A 16,250-nucleotide genomic window follows, 5' to 3' on the forward strand; every position below is an offset into this window, starting at 1 on the left:
TCTTTCTTTTGGAAAGGATGCTTGAGTTGCAAGAGCCCTTTCAACTTGTGATCATGACACATGATTGGACTAGGTGGGGGGAACCTTAGAAAGAGCAGGGGAAGAGGGTGAATGAGATTATGGTTAGAGATGATTTTCATCAAATATGAGATACATCACATATATTTTTATCTAGTGCTTTTAGTGCTATTAGATTTGAGGATTCTAAAAACTCCAGCCTTTAAGATATCTATGAGATCATTGATAGCATGCTTAGGCAGATGAAACTTGTCATTTGTGAGAGAGTCCTCACCCTACAATTCTATTTTGAGCATATTCAACCCATCATTCAATAGGAGTTGGAGAAAATAAAGACCCCTCTACACATTGTTGCATATGTATTGAACCTAAAATGGTATTTGGAAAGGCTTGATAGAATTGTTCCCCTTGATGACCGTGAATTTAGGAATGGCCTCACGAAGACCCTTAAAAATATATAGATGGATCAAATCTAAATGGATCAGAACTAAATGGATCAAATCTACTGAACTCGATGTCTACATTAGCTCAACAAAGTTTGATAGGCACACTTTGACATAGGACAATAAAATTGGTGGTGACTATATGGGCCGTCAAGATTGTTGTGTACACTTTTTATTCACCGCTTTTCACAAGTTTCTGGTTCCTCTATTGCTGAGAGGAACTAGTTTACATATAGTTTTATTCACTCTCTTAAAAGGAATAGACTTACTTTGAAGATTGTGGAAAAGTTTGTTGCTATGTGTAGTGCCCTGCATTCTAGTGATTGCAAGACACTTGAGTACAAGCTAAGCCCAATAACATAGTAGGATGTAGAGCCCAAGGAACCACAATAGGTTGATGAGGGCCAAGATGTGCAAGCGGTATTGGTTTAGGTCATGTTGTAGGATCTAGTTGAGTCCAATAATTCCTGTGATAAAGTGTAGTTTCAGAGATATTCATTGAATGATAAATCTAATTATGAAGCTTGTTGCTATGTGTAGTGCCCTGCATTCTAGTGATTACAAGACACTTGAGTACAAGCTAAGCCCAATAACATAGTAGGATGTAGAGCCCAAGGAACCACAATAGGTTGATGAGGGCCAAGATGTGCAAGCGGTATTGGTTTAGGTCATGTTGTAGGATCTAGTTGAGTCCAATAATTCCTGTGATAAAGTGTAGTTTCAGAGATATTCATTGAATGATAACTCTAATTTTGAAGCTTGTTGCTTAAACTAGCTATATTTATCTTGTTTTGGCATTGCCAATTTGTCATTTTGATGTTTGCCACATATGAATTTTAGCATGTTTGACTTTTATTGATATTAATAAATTAAAAAATTCTATTATGTCATTATAATGATTATATATGAATTATTGGATCGCTGTAATGACATTGCAAATTCAGCACATTGTATATAACTTTTATGTTTCAGCTTCTTTTCACTTGCTTGAAGCTGTTTTTTAATAAACTCGTATTTTAAAATTTTAAATATGAATTTTCTTATATTATTTTAATAAAGCCATCCCCGAGATCTGGAAATATATTGGCCATGCCCAAAGCTCTGTCCTTGCATCCCCAAAACTTGGAGAAACACTGGTTAAATCCCAGCAATGGAAAAGAAAAGAGATTGTAATAAATCCTTTCTAGCTGATCAAAGTTCTGTTTTCCTGTGTAAGTAGTTGCTTCGTCAAGTTGTTTTTTGGTTTAAGTCCCATGCAGAGAATAGACCAAAGATATTAGTAACAGCGGAGTTAATTCTACTTAGCATCTGTTTGTTGAAGCGTACTTAAATGCCTGTAGTTGTAAGATTCTATATCAAAACTAATGTCTGTCACAATAATGTTAACCTCAAACCTACAGAAATTTCACGTATGTCATGCTTTTGAGTTCTGACTTTGAGAACAATGATTTCTGCAGGTGGGAACTGCTGTTGTCACCAGAACTGATGGAGGACTTGCGTTGGGTCGGATAGGCTCATTATGTGAACAGGTGCTGTGAACAGTTGATGTAGAGCTTCATAAGTTAGTACTTTTGTTCACCAGTTTTTAGAAAATGAAAAAAAATCATTTGTGTACGCATTGTATTTTCTTGAAAGTTTTTATGCAAATGCAAGGAATCTAAATTTTGGATGTTATTTTTTGCAGAACATTGAAAAGTATCAAACTACCATGTTGACGAATATGCATTATTGTTCTATTATTAATCCTAGGAAAAGAGTTAAATTCAGGAGATAAAAAAATAAAAAATGCTTTTTATGGTATCGATTCTTTTGTTTTAAAAGCTGGGCACTAGGTTACCAGGTACACCCATCTTGACAAATATGCATTATTGTTCTATTATTAATCCTAGGAAAAGAGTTAAATTCAGGAGATAAAAAATAAAAAATGCTTTTTATGGTATCAATTCTTTTGTTTTAAAAGCTGGGCGCTAGGTTACCAGGTACACCTAGAACCTGCCTCACACCTGTACCGGGTGCATCCAGGTAAGTTTTTTGCCCGGGGGTACGTCTGGGTATGCCCAGGGTGTCTACACAAGTGTACCCGTGGGTACCCAAAGGTGCTTAGTGCCAAGTAACAAAAAGACTTTTTTTTAAAAACTTTTTTCATGCATCCAAAAACCGTAAAACACCCCTAAAAGCATCATTTTGCCCAATACAAAGATCATTTTGCTCTCCTCACTTTCTCTTTTCTCATTTTGACATTTTGAAGGGCAGCTGATATATATTATATGGCGTATGACATTCACATAGCATTGAAATTCTGAACTATCAATTTGCATTTAATATTTATCTTTATCACTACCATTTTGGCAATTGGCATCAATCAATGATGAAGTATCATACTATCAAATGTATTTAGTTTTACAATTTTGTATTTCTGTAAATTTTTTATTTTTTTGTAAATATATATATACACACATTGTACCCAAGGGAAAAGAATTTCCATACTGGCATACCTGTGTCCCATACCCGTATCGGCAACTTGGGCTGGGCATCAATTGATATGTAATTCATACAACTATCAAATCTTAGCCAGAGGTACTAGTAGCAATTATCTGTTTTCAAAAAAGAAAGGCTATAATTTCCCCTTTTAGTGAATTTAGTTTATGCATACCCTATCCATATTTTCTTGATGAGGATATGTAATAAATTAATAAGCCATGAGTTGGGGAGATGGAAACAATAAATAATATAATAATAAAATAAACATCAAGTAATAAATTTATAAAATGATATCTAATTGTGAGCATCTCTAAATGGGGGCATGAGCTTTTGTAATCCCTGGGACATTTGGTAGCTACATCATGACAAATTCTTTGACAAGTTAATTAATGGGAAGTTATAAGTTTCATGACAAAGTGGGAGCTATATTGGGGAGGAATCTTGTGTGAATTAAATTATTATTATTTTGTGGGATATGGGATGTTGGGATTTGGGCACCCAAATTAGCCCTCCTGGTACCTACAATTTGAGGTGTTGATGCTCTTGAAACAACTGTCATTTTTATATAATTTTTGTCATAGCTTGAGCCTTGTGTTCAATGATCAAGAACAAAGTCCCTTGGAAACCCTTTTACTTCCTTGGAGATCGGAGGATGGAACTCTTTTGGTTTTTTGAGGGCAATCTCATCTGAAGATTGTATTTGTGCTGAAAACCTTGTTTTCTTTTACTAGCAAGTTTTGTATTTTTGGAGTAACATACTGTAATTGTAGATTGATTCATATTTATATGTTGTTTATTTGAGATATTTCAGCATATTTATTTAGCTCTAGCATACTTGTATTGTTCATGCAATCTATCGCTACATCTTCCAGGCTTTGTTTTATATTTAAATAAAATATATAAAAATTATTATTCATCCACGTATATGCTCAGATCACCCTCATGGGATCTTGGTGATTAGAAAGTGCAGAATTATAATATTTAGACCATATGCTCTCACCTCACCCTCACAGGGCTTTGGTGTTCAGAAAGTGGTAAATATTTAATACTAAAATTTGTGGAGGATGTTATAGTGTTATCAAAGATAACTTTCTGCTAGCCTGTGAATTGGGAGTATTGAAATACCTTTGATAGATGAGCAAAGAGCATATCTATTTTATGATACCATGACAGGATTTAGATAAGACAAGGAAAAATAAAGAATTATTGACACGGCTATTGCAGATCTAGAATAATATGCTCAACACCATTCCTTTTCAAAATCAAGGTCATACTTGAACATCACAAAGAGGAGAAAGTTCATTTGCAAATAACCAACCTGTGGTTAATTTTATTCCAAAATCTGCTAAGCCCATGTTTCTACAAAAGAAGAATGATTGGAACTTGAGACTACTTTTGTAGGGGAGCTCGACATACTTTTTGGAGAATATCAAGGAAATTTGACAACGGAAACAAATTGAAGTAGAAGGCGAACAAACTAAATGCACCTACCTTTGAAGTTTGATGGCAATAGCAAGATCTTTGTTTAGGCTTGGTTGCAAAAGTTGCAAACCTACTTCACACTCAACCCTATGATGGAAGAAGATGTTGTCAAGTTTGACACATTGAATTTGGAGGGCACTGTCCATGATTGGTGGTACCATGTTGTGGTTATGTTATGGAGATTTCTGATGATTTCAGCCAAAGGTTGCTGGATAGATTTGAGCAGAAGGATGAGGAAGATTAGTTTATAGAGCTTGCTATAATTAAACAATAAACCTCAATATATTCATATGTAGTAGAATTTCAGTAAGTTGTATTGATGGTATGTAACAAGTTAGGAAAGAGGATCACCTTTCTCTTTGTTGAAGGTCTATATGAAGTTTGAACCACTCAAGGGTCTAGTTAAGGCATTTGAACCATCATTGCTTTAGGAAGTTATTAAGAGAGCTTTGACATTTGAGCCCTTTGTACCGAGGAACAAATTTTTAGCTTAGCCCAGGCCACCCTCTACTGGGCAATAGAAGGGCAATATTCAGGAAGGAAAATTCAACTCACATCCTCAACTGCTCAAGTTGGCCCTCTTGGTCCCTATAAATTAAAGTGCTTAACTCTCTTGAAACAACTGCCATTTTTCATATAATTTTTGGCATAGCTTGAGCCTTGCATTCGATTAACAATTCATGGATGAAAACCCTTGGATTTGGAGATTTGAGAACAAAACCCCTTTGGTTTCCTAGAGATTGGAGGGCAGAACTCCTTTGATTTTCTAGGGGCAATTTCATCTAGAGATCGTATTTGTGCTGAAAGCTTTGTTTTTAACTTTTTGTTTTAACAGCAAGTCTTGTATTTTTGGAGCAACAATATATTGTAATAGCAGATTGATGTGTATTTATGTTGTTTATTTGAAATATTTTAGCATATTTATTCAGTCCCAGCATATTTGTATTGTTCATGCAATCTATTAGTACATCTTTTGGGCATCGTTGTTTTAACATATAAAAATCATTATCCATCTACTGTATTCTTTCACATTTCCCTCATGAGACTTGGTGATCAGAAAGTTCTGAATTATAAAATATTTACTCATTGCATGCCCTCATCTCACCCTCATGGGACCTTGGTAATTAGAAGGTGGTGGACTTTACAAAGGCCTTAATCCTAAGTGTGGCAAATGAGTAGCATGCTCAGCCTTATAAGTCATAGAATTGCTTAGCCTGTAGTCAACTGTCTAGAATACCAGGTTGTAATTTTAAATCAAATCATTGTATTTCCTAGCTTTGCTGTAATGGGAGTTAAACAAAAGCAACATCATATACCAGTATGCATGAGTAATTTTGATGTATTTTCCTTGACTCTACTATGCTTGTGTATTTATTCTTATTTTTAATGAAGAGTGAATCCAATGCAGGCCCAGACCACTAATGAGGCAGTCCATGATGTTAGGGTCTATCCATTGTCCTCAGTTGTATACTCATCCTCACCTGAACCAGCACTAGTTGTATAAACCTTTCCCATCAGAATCAATTGTATTAGAAATCTGGAAGGAGTCCTTGACTGAAGACATAAGTTTTGCCCAGCTAGGTTGATCTGTCCGTATCTTGCTAGCCCCAAAGGAAGAATATTGTTTCTATAACTTTGATTATAGAATAAAATAATTGATAATTCAAATAGAAGCAAACCTGAAAAACATGGCTGCCTGACTGCAACTCAATCTCAAGCAACTACAATGGCATTAATAGTAATACTGGTTAATCCAATAGAAAGGGTCCATAAAAACTAGCTTCTAGTAAATTTAAAAAGGGATGTAGAAGATAGTCATTTAACAAACATATTCTGCATAATCATGGCCAATCCGGCCCCTTTTTTTCATGTGTACTGTTGTAAAATATTTCTTTCTAAACCTTCGACTAGAAAGTTAACAGTTTTGCTGCTAATGTATATTGAAAAGAACATCATGAAATATTTCTTCTGTGCATGCAGATTAAAGAATTGATGTCATTAGGCCTCGAGGTTATTCTTGTTACATCTGGCGCTGTGGGGATTGGTCGGCAAAGGCTTCGCTATCAGAGATTGATTAACAGCAGGTTAAATTTTATTCAGTCCTTGGGGCGAGTGCAGTGATTTATTACATTTACCATAGAAAATTTATGCACATAAGATAGTCTTGAAATGCATGCTTCACCTTGTTTAGCATGCTTTACTTTCCTGTTCAGTTTTCATATTTATATTTTATGTGGATATGTTGGCATCCCTGTTATTTACCATGATTTGATAATATTGTATTATATTGACATTTGTGTGTACAATATTGAACAGTTTTGTAGACCTCCAGAAACCACAGGTTGAACTTGATGGAAAACCATGTGCTGCAGTTGGGCAAAGTGGTCTCATGGCTATCTATGACAGTCTATTTAGTCAGGTTTACAATATCTTATTTCTGATTACCATATTTATTACGCTTAATAGAATTTATTAGGAGATAAACAGGAAAGAGAACTTATTGCATTACATTATAGATTGCATTTTTAGTTAGTTTGAGCATGTGATAGACCTATTACACTGTCCTAAAAAATATTTTTAATGTATTAGCTGAATTGGTATTATGTAGTAGAATTCGACTTTTCTTCTTTTTGCTACACCACTTAAAGTATTTCTTGCTATCATGCAGCTGGATGTTGCATCATCCCAACTTCTTGTAACTGATAATGAATTCAAGGATTCAGACTTCAGAAAACAATTGAGTGAAACTGTAGGTTCTTTGCTAGAGCTGCGTGTGGTTCCAATTTTCAATGAAAATGATGCAGTGAGCACAAGAAAAGCACCATACAAGGTATTTATTCCTATTTACAGTATGCCAAATTTTTATTTTGGAATTTATTTTGGCTAATTATTTGGGGATATGACAGTTCGTTTGAAAACTAGCTTATTTCCATACACTTACTGAAATGCACACAGAAAATACCGAGAGGGGTGGGAGGTAGGGGTGAATCGATATTTTAATTTTTAAAACATGAAACCACGTAGAATGAACTGCATAGAGTAAACATAAACACAAGAACACAAGAGTTCACGTGGAAAATCCTTTTGGGTAAAAAGCCATGGCAGCTAAAAATCTTTCATTAGCCAAATCGGCACCGACCCAGATTACATAAGTGAGCACCAACCCTCCTTGAAGCACCCATTTCATTCAGCTGAAGCACCAACTTCAGTTTTCACTTACTCAAAAACACAGAAAATTTGAAAAGAATTTTACATCATATGCTCAGAACTTCAATTACAGAACAAAAGCCATACATATATCTCAACTCCAAACAACAATCCTTAACAAGTTATCTTCAGCACTATGAAGGAAAATTTGAAAATAATTTTACATCATATACTCAGAACTTCAATTACAAAACAAAAGCCATACACATCTCAACTCCAGAGAGAAATCCTTAACAAGTTATCTTCAACACTATGAAGGAACACATATTTGACTTCATCATTCACCCTTCTCAACGTGTACTCCACTCTGATTTTAATTCACACCATATATCATAAACCAGAATTGAACGTCTTAAGATTGATGCTTGATACCTTCAATGCTCATACCATGATAAGCTCACTTAACTTTTTCATCCCTTTAGGACTTCACGTTTCTCTACTCAATTCTGCTACTTGCACACCTCTATATCTTTTTGTATGCTGCACATCGTGTATGTATTCTGCACTACACAGTTATAACTTAACACACACACTTGCGATATTCAACAACACCCTTTTTCAAAAACACTCGGGTGACTTATATAAAGTATTAGACTCACATCTTGGTATTGCATCACTTCATAATATTCATTTAACGCATTCTTACTTATTACCTGCTCCATGCACACTATCCATATGCTCCGTGTGTTAATGCCTGACCAGCGGCAGACGTTTCACGAATAGGTGGAAGGCATATATTAAGTGTGATGCATCCACTATACATGTATTGAGCTTGCCTTATCAATGATCTCATTGCTTTCTTATTCCAAGTTGGGTAAAGATTTGATGTGGTTTAGCAGTTATGAACCTCTCACACGTATTTCCGATTCACTAATTACTTTTCTATTAACTACATCCTGCGTTTAGTATTAATATAGCATCCCACTTTTTCATATGCTATGCACACACAATATATATTTAGCATATGAAATACACATGGTTCATCAGTTCATCCTACCTTAAATTACATCCATTATATGATATTTGAAATTCATTTAAAAATTCCATGGATGATGTGTCACTTTGAAAAGGACAAGTAGGCAGGTGACTTGGACAAGCAGCCAGCTCAAACTGACAACCAAGTAGCTCAAACACACAACCAAGTAGCTCAACCAGACATCTAGGTAGCTCAAACACACAGCCAAGTAGCTCAAGTAGACAACCAGGTAGCTCAAACACACACCCAAGTAGCTCAACCGAACAACTAGGTAGCTCGACCAAGAAACCAAGTAGCCCAACCAAACAATTGATGAAGATCTAATAAATAACCAACAACTTGATGAGCATCTCATTCCAAATCAAATCCAGAAAGCCAAGCATACTTCCCTATTACTTTGAGTAATCCTCCAAAATTTATATAACCTTGATCATTATCCTTTGATATCAATGACAAAATATCCAACAATCTCCCCCTTTGTCATTGATGGCAACTCCATTTGCAACCAACTTGAAACAAAGAAGCTCTGAAATAATACTACCCCCCTTGAACTTACTACCCCTCCTTTGACATCAATGACTGGTATCAACCTGCATAACTAGAATGGGGTTGAAAGACTCTGACAATGAAAGCTCCCCCTTTGCCATCAACGACTGAAACCAACCTGCATAATTGAAATGGTGCTGAAAGAATATGAGAATGAAAGCTCCCCTAGAGTCAAAACAACAATTCAAAGATGGAGTGGAATCACTCTCAACTTCTCACTTTTGATATCATGAAGAATGTACAGATTATTAGCAGCCCTACTTCCATCAGCAATATGTTTACCATCTTTACTAATGTCACAACAATCTAAATTGAAAACTAAACTATGTCCTTGATCACACAATTGACTCACACTTAATAGATTGTGTTTCAGACCTACATATAAAACATTTTCAACTTTGGTCTCACAGTCATCCAAAACAAGGGTACCTTTATCTTTGATTTTTGTAGATGTATTGCCACCAAAACTTACCTTACCTCCATTAGTATTCTTGAGAGTGAGAAACTTGCTCTTGTCTCCGGTCATATGCCTAGAACAGCCATTGTTAACGTACCTATGTCCTTTTCATTTTGTGCAAGAAAGGCTGTTTGCACAATCAAGAATTCTTCTAAGACTTCTTTCTCCTTCCTCCTCCAAACATTAGTAACCTCATTTGCTTTCTCCTCTTTTTCAACCTTCTTGTTCTCCTTAGAGGAATCTGCCATACCACTTTTACAAACTTTTGCAATATGACCAAAGTTATTACATTTATAACATATAACATTGTAGTTCCTTGGAGGAGCAAAAGAGTTCTTACTCATAATCTGAAGTTATTTCTTGCAAACATTCTACAGTTGATTGCCTTGTGTCCGAAATATTTGCTAGAGAAACAATAACCATAAAAGAAAGAATTGTTAAACTTGGTCATATGTGCTTGCCTTGAGGTAGAAGGCCTTTTGAAAGCGTCATTTCAGATTTTTGATGATGAATCCCTTGTGCCATCAATGTTGGTCTTTTGCTGTTCTTTTGTAGACTTAGAACTTTGGCCTTCTTCAAGACCAACTCTGTTTGCCCTCTCGGGTGAATAACTTAAAGTACACAGATAAAGCGCGTAATGCAGAATAATAATGCCATAGATATCATATAAAATATAAGAGGTGTTATTCTATTCATAATCGTTGTCTGTCACAAGTTACATTCGGAAGTATATAAAGATACCGAGGGGGTGCGAGCGCCAATCGTCGCACCGCAACTGCCACCCCTCGGTTGCCAACTAACCAAGACAATTACAACTTAATTAACTAGTTTTATTATCATGTACAATATTGCCGCCAACATCATCCCCCCCAAAAGAAAAGAAGTCGTCTCCGGACGACTTAATACAAAATAGAGATGACATTAAACAGAACTACTGATGCCAGTCGAGCCCGAAACTTATACACCTGCTGCGTCCTCGCCTGAAAACCCTATTCTGCTACCATCCGATGCTCAAGTGTGGATGTCACCATTATTGCTTCCTTTGACATCACAGTCCTCCTATGCCTAAACCAAACTTGTCTGCAAAACACGCTTTTCAGTCTCAACCTCCACCAATTGCTACTCAAATGATACTGTCTCACTAGCCAATTTGTCCTCGATAGCCACCCGTGCTGCCCTCTCGGCATCCAACTCTTGGGTACGCTGAGCTAAGTCTCACACTACTCTTGCCTCCAACTTGGTGGTCAGCTCCTCCCGAGCCTTCTATGCATCCACCAAGGCAACCTCATGTCCAGCCGAGACATACTCCAAGTTCCTCAAAGCGTACCATTCCTGCCTGGAGGTGGCCACAACCCTCTGGCACAAAGGCTAGGAGATGCCTCAAATCCTCCATCACACTCCCCAAAGGCTGATAATTGAACTGAATAACTCTCTGGTGTCGTATGACTTCACGTTCTTGCAATGCCTTCCCTCAAATTTGTTCGCAACCTCCAAATCCGTCTCCCTCTACGGCTTATGGCTTCCCCGCCAATGCTTAGCTGCAGGCTTCTTTCTCACAGTACAGAACAACCCAACACTTACCGTGCCTTCTCTGATGCCCTTTGCCCAACTCAAAAAGTGTATTGTAGCTCAAAAATAAACTGGGGTCTGGGGGCAGCGCCCCAGCGGGGTCGAGGGGCAGCGCATCATTTCTGTGATATTTTAAGATGTCAAAAACCTTCTTCTCCACTCTAATATTTTCAGCGCCCTGGCTCCAAATGTCATCGAATGATTTTTCAATCTGGTCGTCGTCGTCGTTTTTTTTTTTGTTGTTTCCTCTGTAATGTCCTTGATGGCACCCCGACCATACAACCTCCCCGTATAGTCAACAACAGCACTGACACCTCCAATTGTACGACCACCTTCCCGTGTGGTCAACACCCTCCTTACTGTACGGACACACCTCCAGCGTACGAACAACATGGTCAACCGTGCACACCGTACAGTCCTCCTTCCGCACGCCCAACGCAGTTCAACCGTACAGCGGACCATTGACGACGGTGCGGCTGCGTGTCTTATTCTTTGCATGGGTGGTGTATCCACTGCACGGTGGTCCACCGTCAGTGTTGCCACCGCACGGTGGTCCACCGTCAGTGTTGCCACCGCACGGTCCACCGTCAGTGTTGCCACCGCACGGTGGTCCACCGTCAGTGTTGCCACCGCACGGCGGTCCCACCGTCGGTGTTATCACCGCACGGTGGTTCTACCGCCGGTGGTCCCACTGTGGCATCTTCGTTTTTTAATTTTTTTTTAAAATCGATCGTACGGTCAACTGTCGTACATATTTTTTAAAATTTTTTCCTTCTAAGTGTCCAGATTCGGCTCGGGTTTCGTGCCTCTGGGATCGCCCTTTCTCGGTTTGCCTCGCCCGAGAGTCTCCCGCTTTGGTCCCGTGCCTCTCGAGTCGCTTGCTCGGCATCTCAGGTCCCCTTCCATCCTATTGGGTTCCCCTCTGGACTCTTGGGTGTCCTTCCGGCCTCTCGGGTCCCCTGCGCGCTTCTTGTGGTAGGGTTTCAATTTGGACCCGTTGGTGGCAAGTCTATTTTCAATGGCCATCCGAAGACCTGGAACCACAAATTCTACAGGGACCACGGTCTCCTTCCGGTACATAAGAAGAAGAAGAATAATAAAGATTTTGAAGGCTGCGGCCTTCCACACAGGGTTCCAATCGTTGCCGACACGAATGATCTTCGGATTATCTACGTCATCGAGGTTTGGGGCGTCTCCCTTCCAATATTCTCTGTATTCCGGCAGGTACACCTCCTCTGTTGCTTGCTTTGGTTCCTCTACTTCGAGCCTGTAGCTTTGGAACATTTCATAATCCTCCATCTGCCAGTGGAAGAGCCCGTTCAATGACCCTGTCTCATCCTCGGAGCACTCTCCTAGTTTGAGAATCCCTTCGTCGTTGGGCTCCCTGCAGCCCCGTCCTTCGTCCCTCAGGTCGCCTTTTCCTTCACCCTCCGATTCCGAAGATGATGCTAGTTCCTCATCGACAACCTGGGTACTCAGATCAATGGTTTACTTCCGCCCCCCTTTCTCCATAGAAAGGGTGCTCTTTTTCCAGTCGTGGTTCACCTTTGCTGTAACCAGTCACCCTCTGCCTAAGATGGCGTCGTACCCCTTCTTCTTGAGTGGGATTACCACCAAATCTAGTATGAAGGGTTGCGTGCCGATGGTGATCGGCTGGGCCATCAGGGTGCCGAGTGGCTTGATGCCGTGTTGGTCTGCACCTACCAAGTTGAACGTGGGTGGCCATAGTGTTGGCTTCCCCAACTTCTTCCACGTATCCTCTGGCAGTACATTCACCCCCGAACCTCCGTCCACGATGGTGTCTTTGAGGATAGCCCCGAGAATTCCCATCTCTACTATAGCAGGATGCTGACCACTATTTAAGGCCAACAACATTGGGTCAGCCGAGGGGCTGACCGGAACTTCCGCCTGTGTGGCATGCAAAGGTGCCTGTGCAGTGCTTTGTATGGAACTAAAAATGGCGGTTCTTAACTGTGGCATTGTTTCTAGAAGGTCCTTTACCCTTATAGGTACTTCCATCTGCAGTACTTGCCCAATGATGTTATTTTCAGCTTCTGTACGGGATGATGTACTCACCACCTCGTTGTTCCGTCGTTCGGCCGTCATCTCACGTTCAATATTGGCCTTTGCCTCTCGTAATCTCTCCTTCTCCATACGGGGGTCGGGATAAGTGGCCTTTTTCGTCTGAGCGCGGGCGATCGCCAGTATTTCTTTCTCACCAATCTTCCCAACCTTCTCAATGTTGAGGAGATTAACCCCTACCTTTGGGCAATTTGCATCCTCGTCGCCTGGCCCACACCATTGGCAGAGGTGCTGAGGGGTGGCTTCCTTCGTGCAATCACGGGCGAAGTGCCCCCACTAATTACAGGCCCTACATTGGATCATTGGCCGGCCCTTGGCGTCATACTGGATACGGCTTCTGTTATTGTTGTTGTTATTCCTTCCGCCGCCGCGTCTGTTGTCCCGGTAACCTCCAGATGATGCCGTTGTGTTGGTTTGCTGGGCCGTACCCGCTGGTGCGGATGTTGTGGCTTGCTCAGTGAACAACACTTGGCTCATTTGCGTACTTCGGGTTTTCATGTTGTATGGGCATTCCTTGATGGAGTGTCCCGTCACTTGGCAAATCTCACAAAAGGCCTTCTTCGGGTAGGTGCCTTTTGTGTGGCCTTCTTCCTTACAATCAGTGCACCACACGTCTTCATTTTTGCTCGTGCTTCCTTTCATGTTCTTAAATTCCTTCATGCAGTGCATATCCTTTTGAAGAGCTTGCACCTTCTTACTTGATGATTCATCATTGCTGCTTTCTCCCGAGGACTCCTCTTCTGCAGAGGACTTGTCCTTTTTCTTTCGCAATGTTTTGCCTTCACTTTCCAAATCCATCGCACGGTTGTATGCGTCATCGTATGAGGTGGGCGATACAATTTTCATCTTTCTCCGCAGGGATGACCACAACCCTTCCACGAACCATCTCTTCTTTAGTCTGTCAACCGGCTGATTCTCCATCTTCCCCAGTAACTCTTTTAATTGTTGGTTGTATGTTTGCACTGTCTCGTGCTTTCCCTGCTTTGTGCTCAATATCTCCGCCACGATCTCATTATCATCTCGAAGGAGTCAAAACTCCTTCTCGAAAGCTTTTTGTAGGTCATCCCATGTTCCCACCTTTGCTTTATCCACATCAGAGTACCAATCAATGACTACTCCTCTCAGGGTGGCAGGGAACTGCACCACCCAATCCGCTTTGTCAACTACCCCGTTGGCTGACCAAATTGTCTCACATGTACAACAGTGTCGTACGGGGTCATTGTTGCCATCTCCATTGAATTTAGGCAACTTTTGTTTGCCCGCCATTGATGGGGGTCGTCTTCCTGGAGGTGGCTGTGGCTGCGTCTGTGCGCTGCTCCCTCCGGCGCCGGTGGTGTGTCCTACGTGGGTGACTGGAGGTACGGTGCTTTGCTTGTTGTGTGTGGCACCTGCAACCGTATAGTTGTCCTCCCCTCTGTTCTCACCCACACCCACTCATGGCTCCCTCTGGTGATCCTCACTCCGTGGCGTATGGGATAAGTTTCTAAACTGATCCCGAGTCTCTTCGACTAGATTCCTCCGCAACCTTGTTTCCTCTAGAAACTCTTCGTGGCTTCTCACCCTACGGTGTTCTGGCGATGTGTAGAAATTTTCCTCGGCTTCTGCACCCTCTGTGACGCCTCCTTGGTTCCCTTCGGCAGGTCGTCCTTCGGCAAGTTGCCCCAGCCTCCGTCTACGTTCTACTTGCTGTTCCAGAATCAAGGCCCTTTGCGCGGCCTCCCACTCGTCCGTTTTTGCTTTCTTATTTCTATCTTTATTTAATAGGTTGGGCATTAATTCCCATACATTTCCATAATTCACAACACAAACCAGAACACGCCTTTATTAATTCATTTCGTCAATACAACTCGTGTCAATATTATGACACCTTTATTTGAATATAAAATGTTCCGTTATCCCTATGGGATTCAGGGTTCAATTCCTTCCTGGCCTCGTGCCATCCCGCTCCGCTTCCTGACGGCTGCTTTCTTCGTATTGTTGAAGAATTTGCTGGCGTCGCTCTTTTTGGGCAATCTCCTCCAGGTGAGCTTGTTGTGCCAGCGATGCCTGTGCAAGCAGCCAGGGAAGATGGTTCATCAACCGATTTACTGCCGGGCTAACCTCCAGCGCTGTCGACACGGCACTTGGTGGGATTTCCGCCTTCGTGGCCTCTCGTCGGACGTAAGTCTCGATGGCTACCTGGAGTAGAATTGAAAATTCCCTTGTCGCAGTGTCTTCTCCGTTGTAGAGCTCTATTTGCGCGTTGTCGGCCTCTGGGTTTATCTCACCAACGGGTAGGCCCATCGTGTCCGTGTGCCATCCGCGTCTTTCGTTCCCGAGTACGTCTAGGCAACGGCGCCAAATGTTTGCCCTCTTGGGTGAATAACTTAAAGTACACAGATAAAGCACGTAATGCAGAATAATAATGCCATAGATATCAGATAAAATATAAGAGGTGTTATTCCATTCATAATCGTTGTCTGTCACAAGTTACATTCAGAAGTATATAAAGATACTGAGGGGGTGCGAGCGCCAACCGTCGCACCGCAACTGCCACCCCTCGGTTGCCAACTAACCAAGACAATTACAACTTAATTAACTAGTTTTATTTTCATGTACAATATTGCCGCCAACAAACTCCATCTTTATCAGCAAACAATCTTTGTGACCCAATGACTTCGTCCAAAGACATGAAGTTTTATCTAACTTTCTAAGTGAAACAATTTCAGCTTCAAGTCTTTCACAGGTTTTCTTCCTTGAGGTTAAACTGATTTCTAATTTCTACTTCTATTTTCTTTGCTTCTTCAACCTGAAACTTCAAATAACCTATCAATTTTTTTGCTTCTTCAAGAGCTTGAGATGTCTTGGTTTTCACTGCATTCTTTTCTTGTAGCAGCAACTTCAAGTTCTGATTTTTCTTTCTAAGTCTCTCGATTTCACTTAGAGCACATATTAGCTCTTCTTCAAAATCCACTTTTCCTTCTTCATCAAAAAGATCTCCATCTTCTTG

General features: G+C 40.4%; 1 protein-coding gene across 3 annotated transcripts in view; it reads left to right on the forward strand.

Annotated features, from left to right (window-relative positions):
- LOC131046348 (delta-1-pyrroline-5-carboxylate synthase) overlaps positions 1 to 16,250 on the forward strand; it is a 163,788-nt gene that overhangs the window by 21,477 nt on the left and 126,061 nt on the right. For 2 of the 3 annotated variants that reach the window (XM_059209594.1, XM_057980073.2), the window contains exons 2-5: positions 1,919 to 1,990; positions 6,405 to 6,508; positions 6,741 to 6,843; positions 7,093 to 7,254. In XM_059209594.1, coding sequence (XP_059065577.1) covers positions 1,919 to 1,990; positions 6,405 to 6,508; positions 6,741 to 6,843; positions 7,093 to 7,254 — 441 coding nt within the window. Of the gene's footprint in view, positions 1 to 1,918; positions 2,023 to 6,404; positions 6,509 to 6,740; positions 6,844 to 7,092; positions 7,255 to 16,250 lie in introns of those variants that run through there. The other variant, XM_057980074.1, reaches the window with a different exon arrangement.

The sequence above is a fragment of the Cryptomeria japonica genome, chromosome 8 (assembly GCF_030272615.1).
Source record: "Cryptomeria japonica chromosome 8, Sugi_1.0, whole genome shotgun sequence".
Taxonomy (NCBI): Eukaryota; Viridiplantae; Streptophyta; class Pinopsida; order Cupressales; family Cupressaceae; genus Cryptomeria; species Cryptomeria japonica.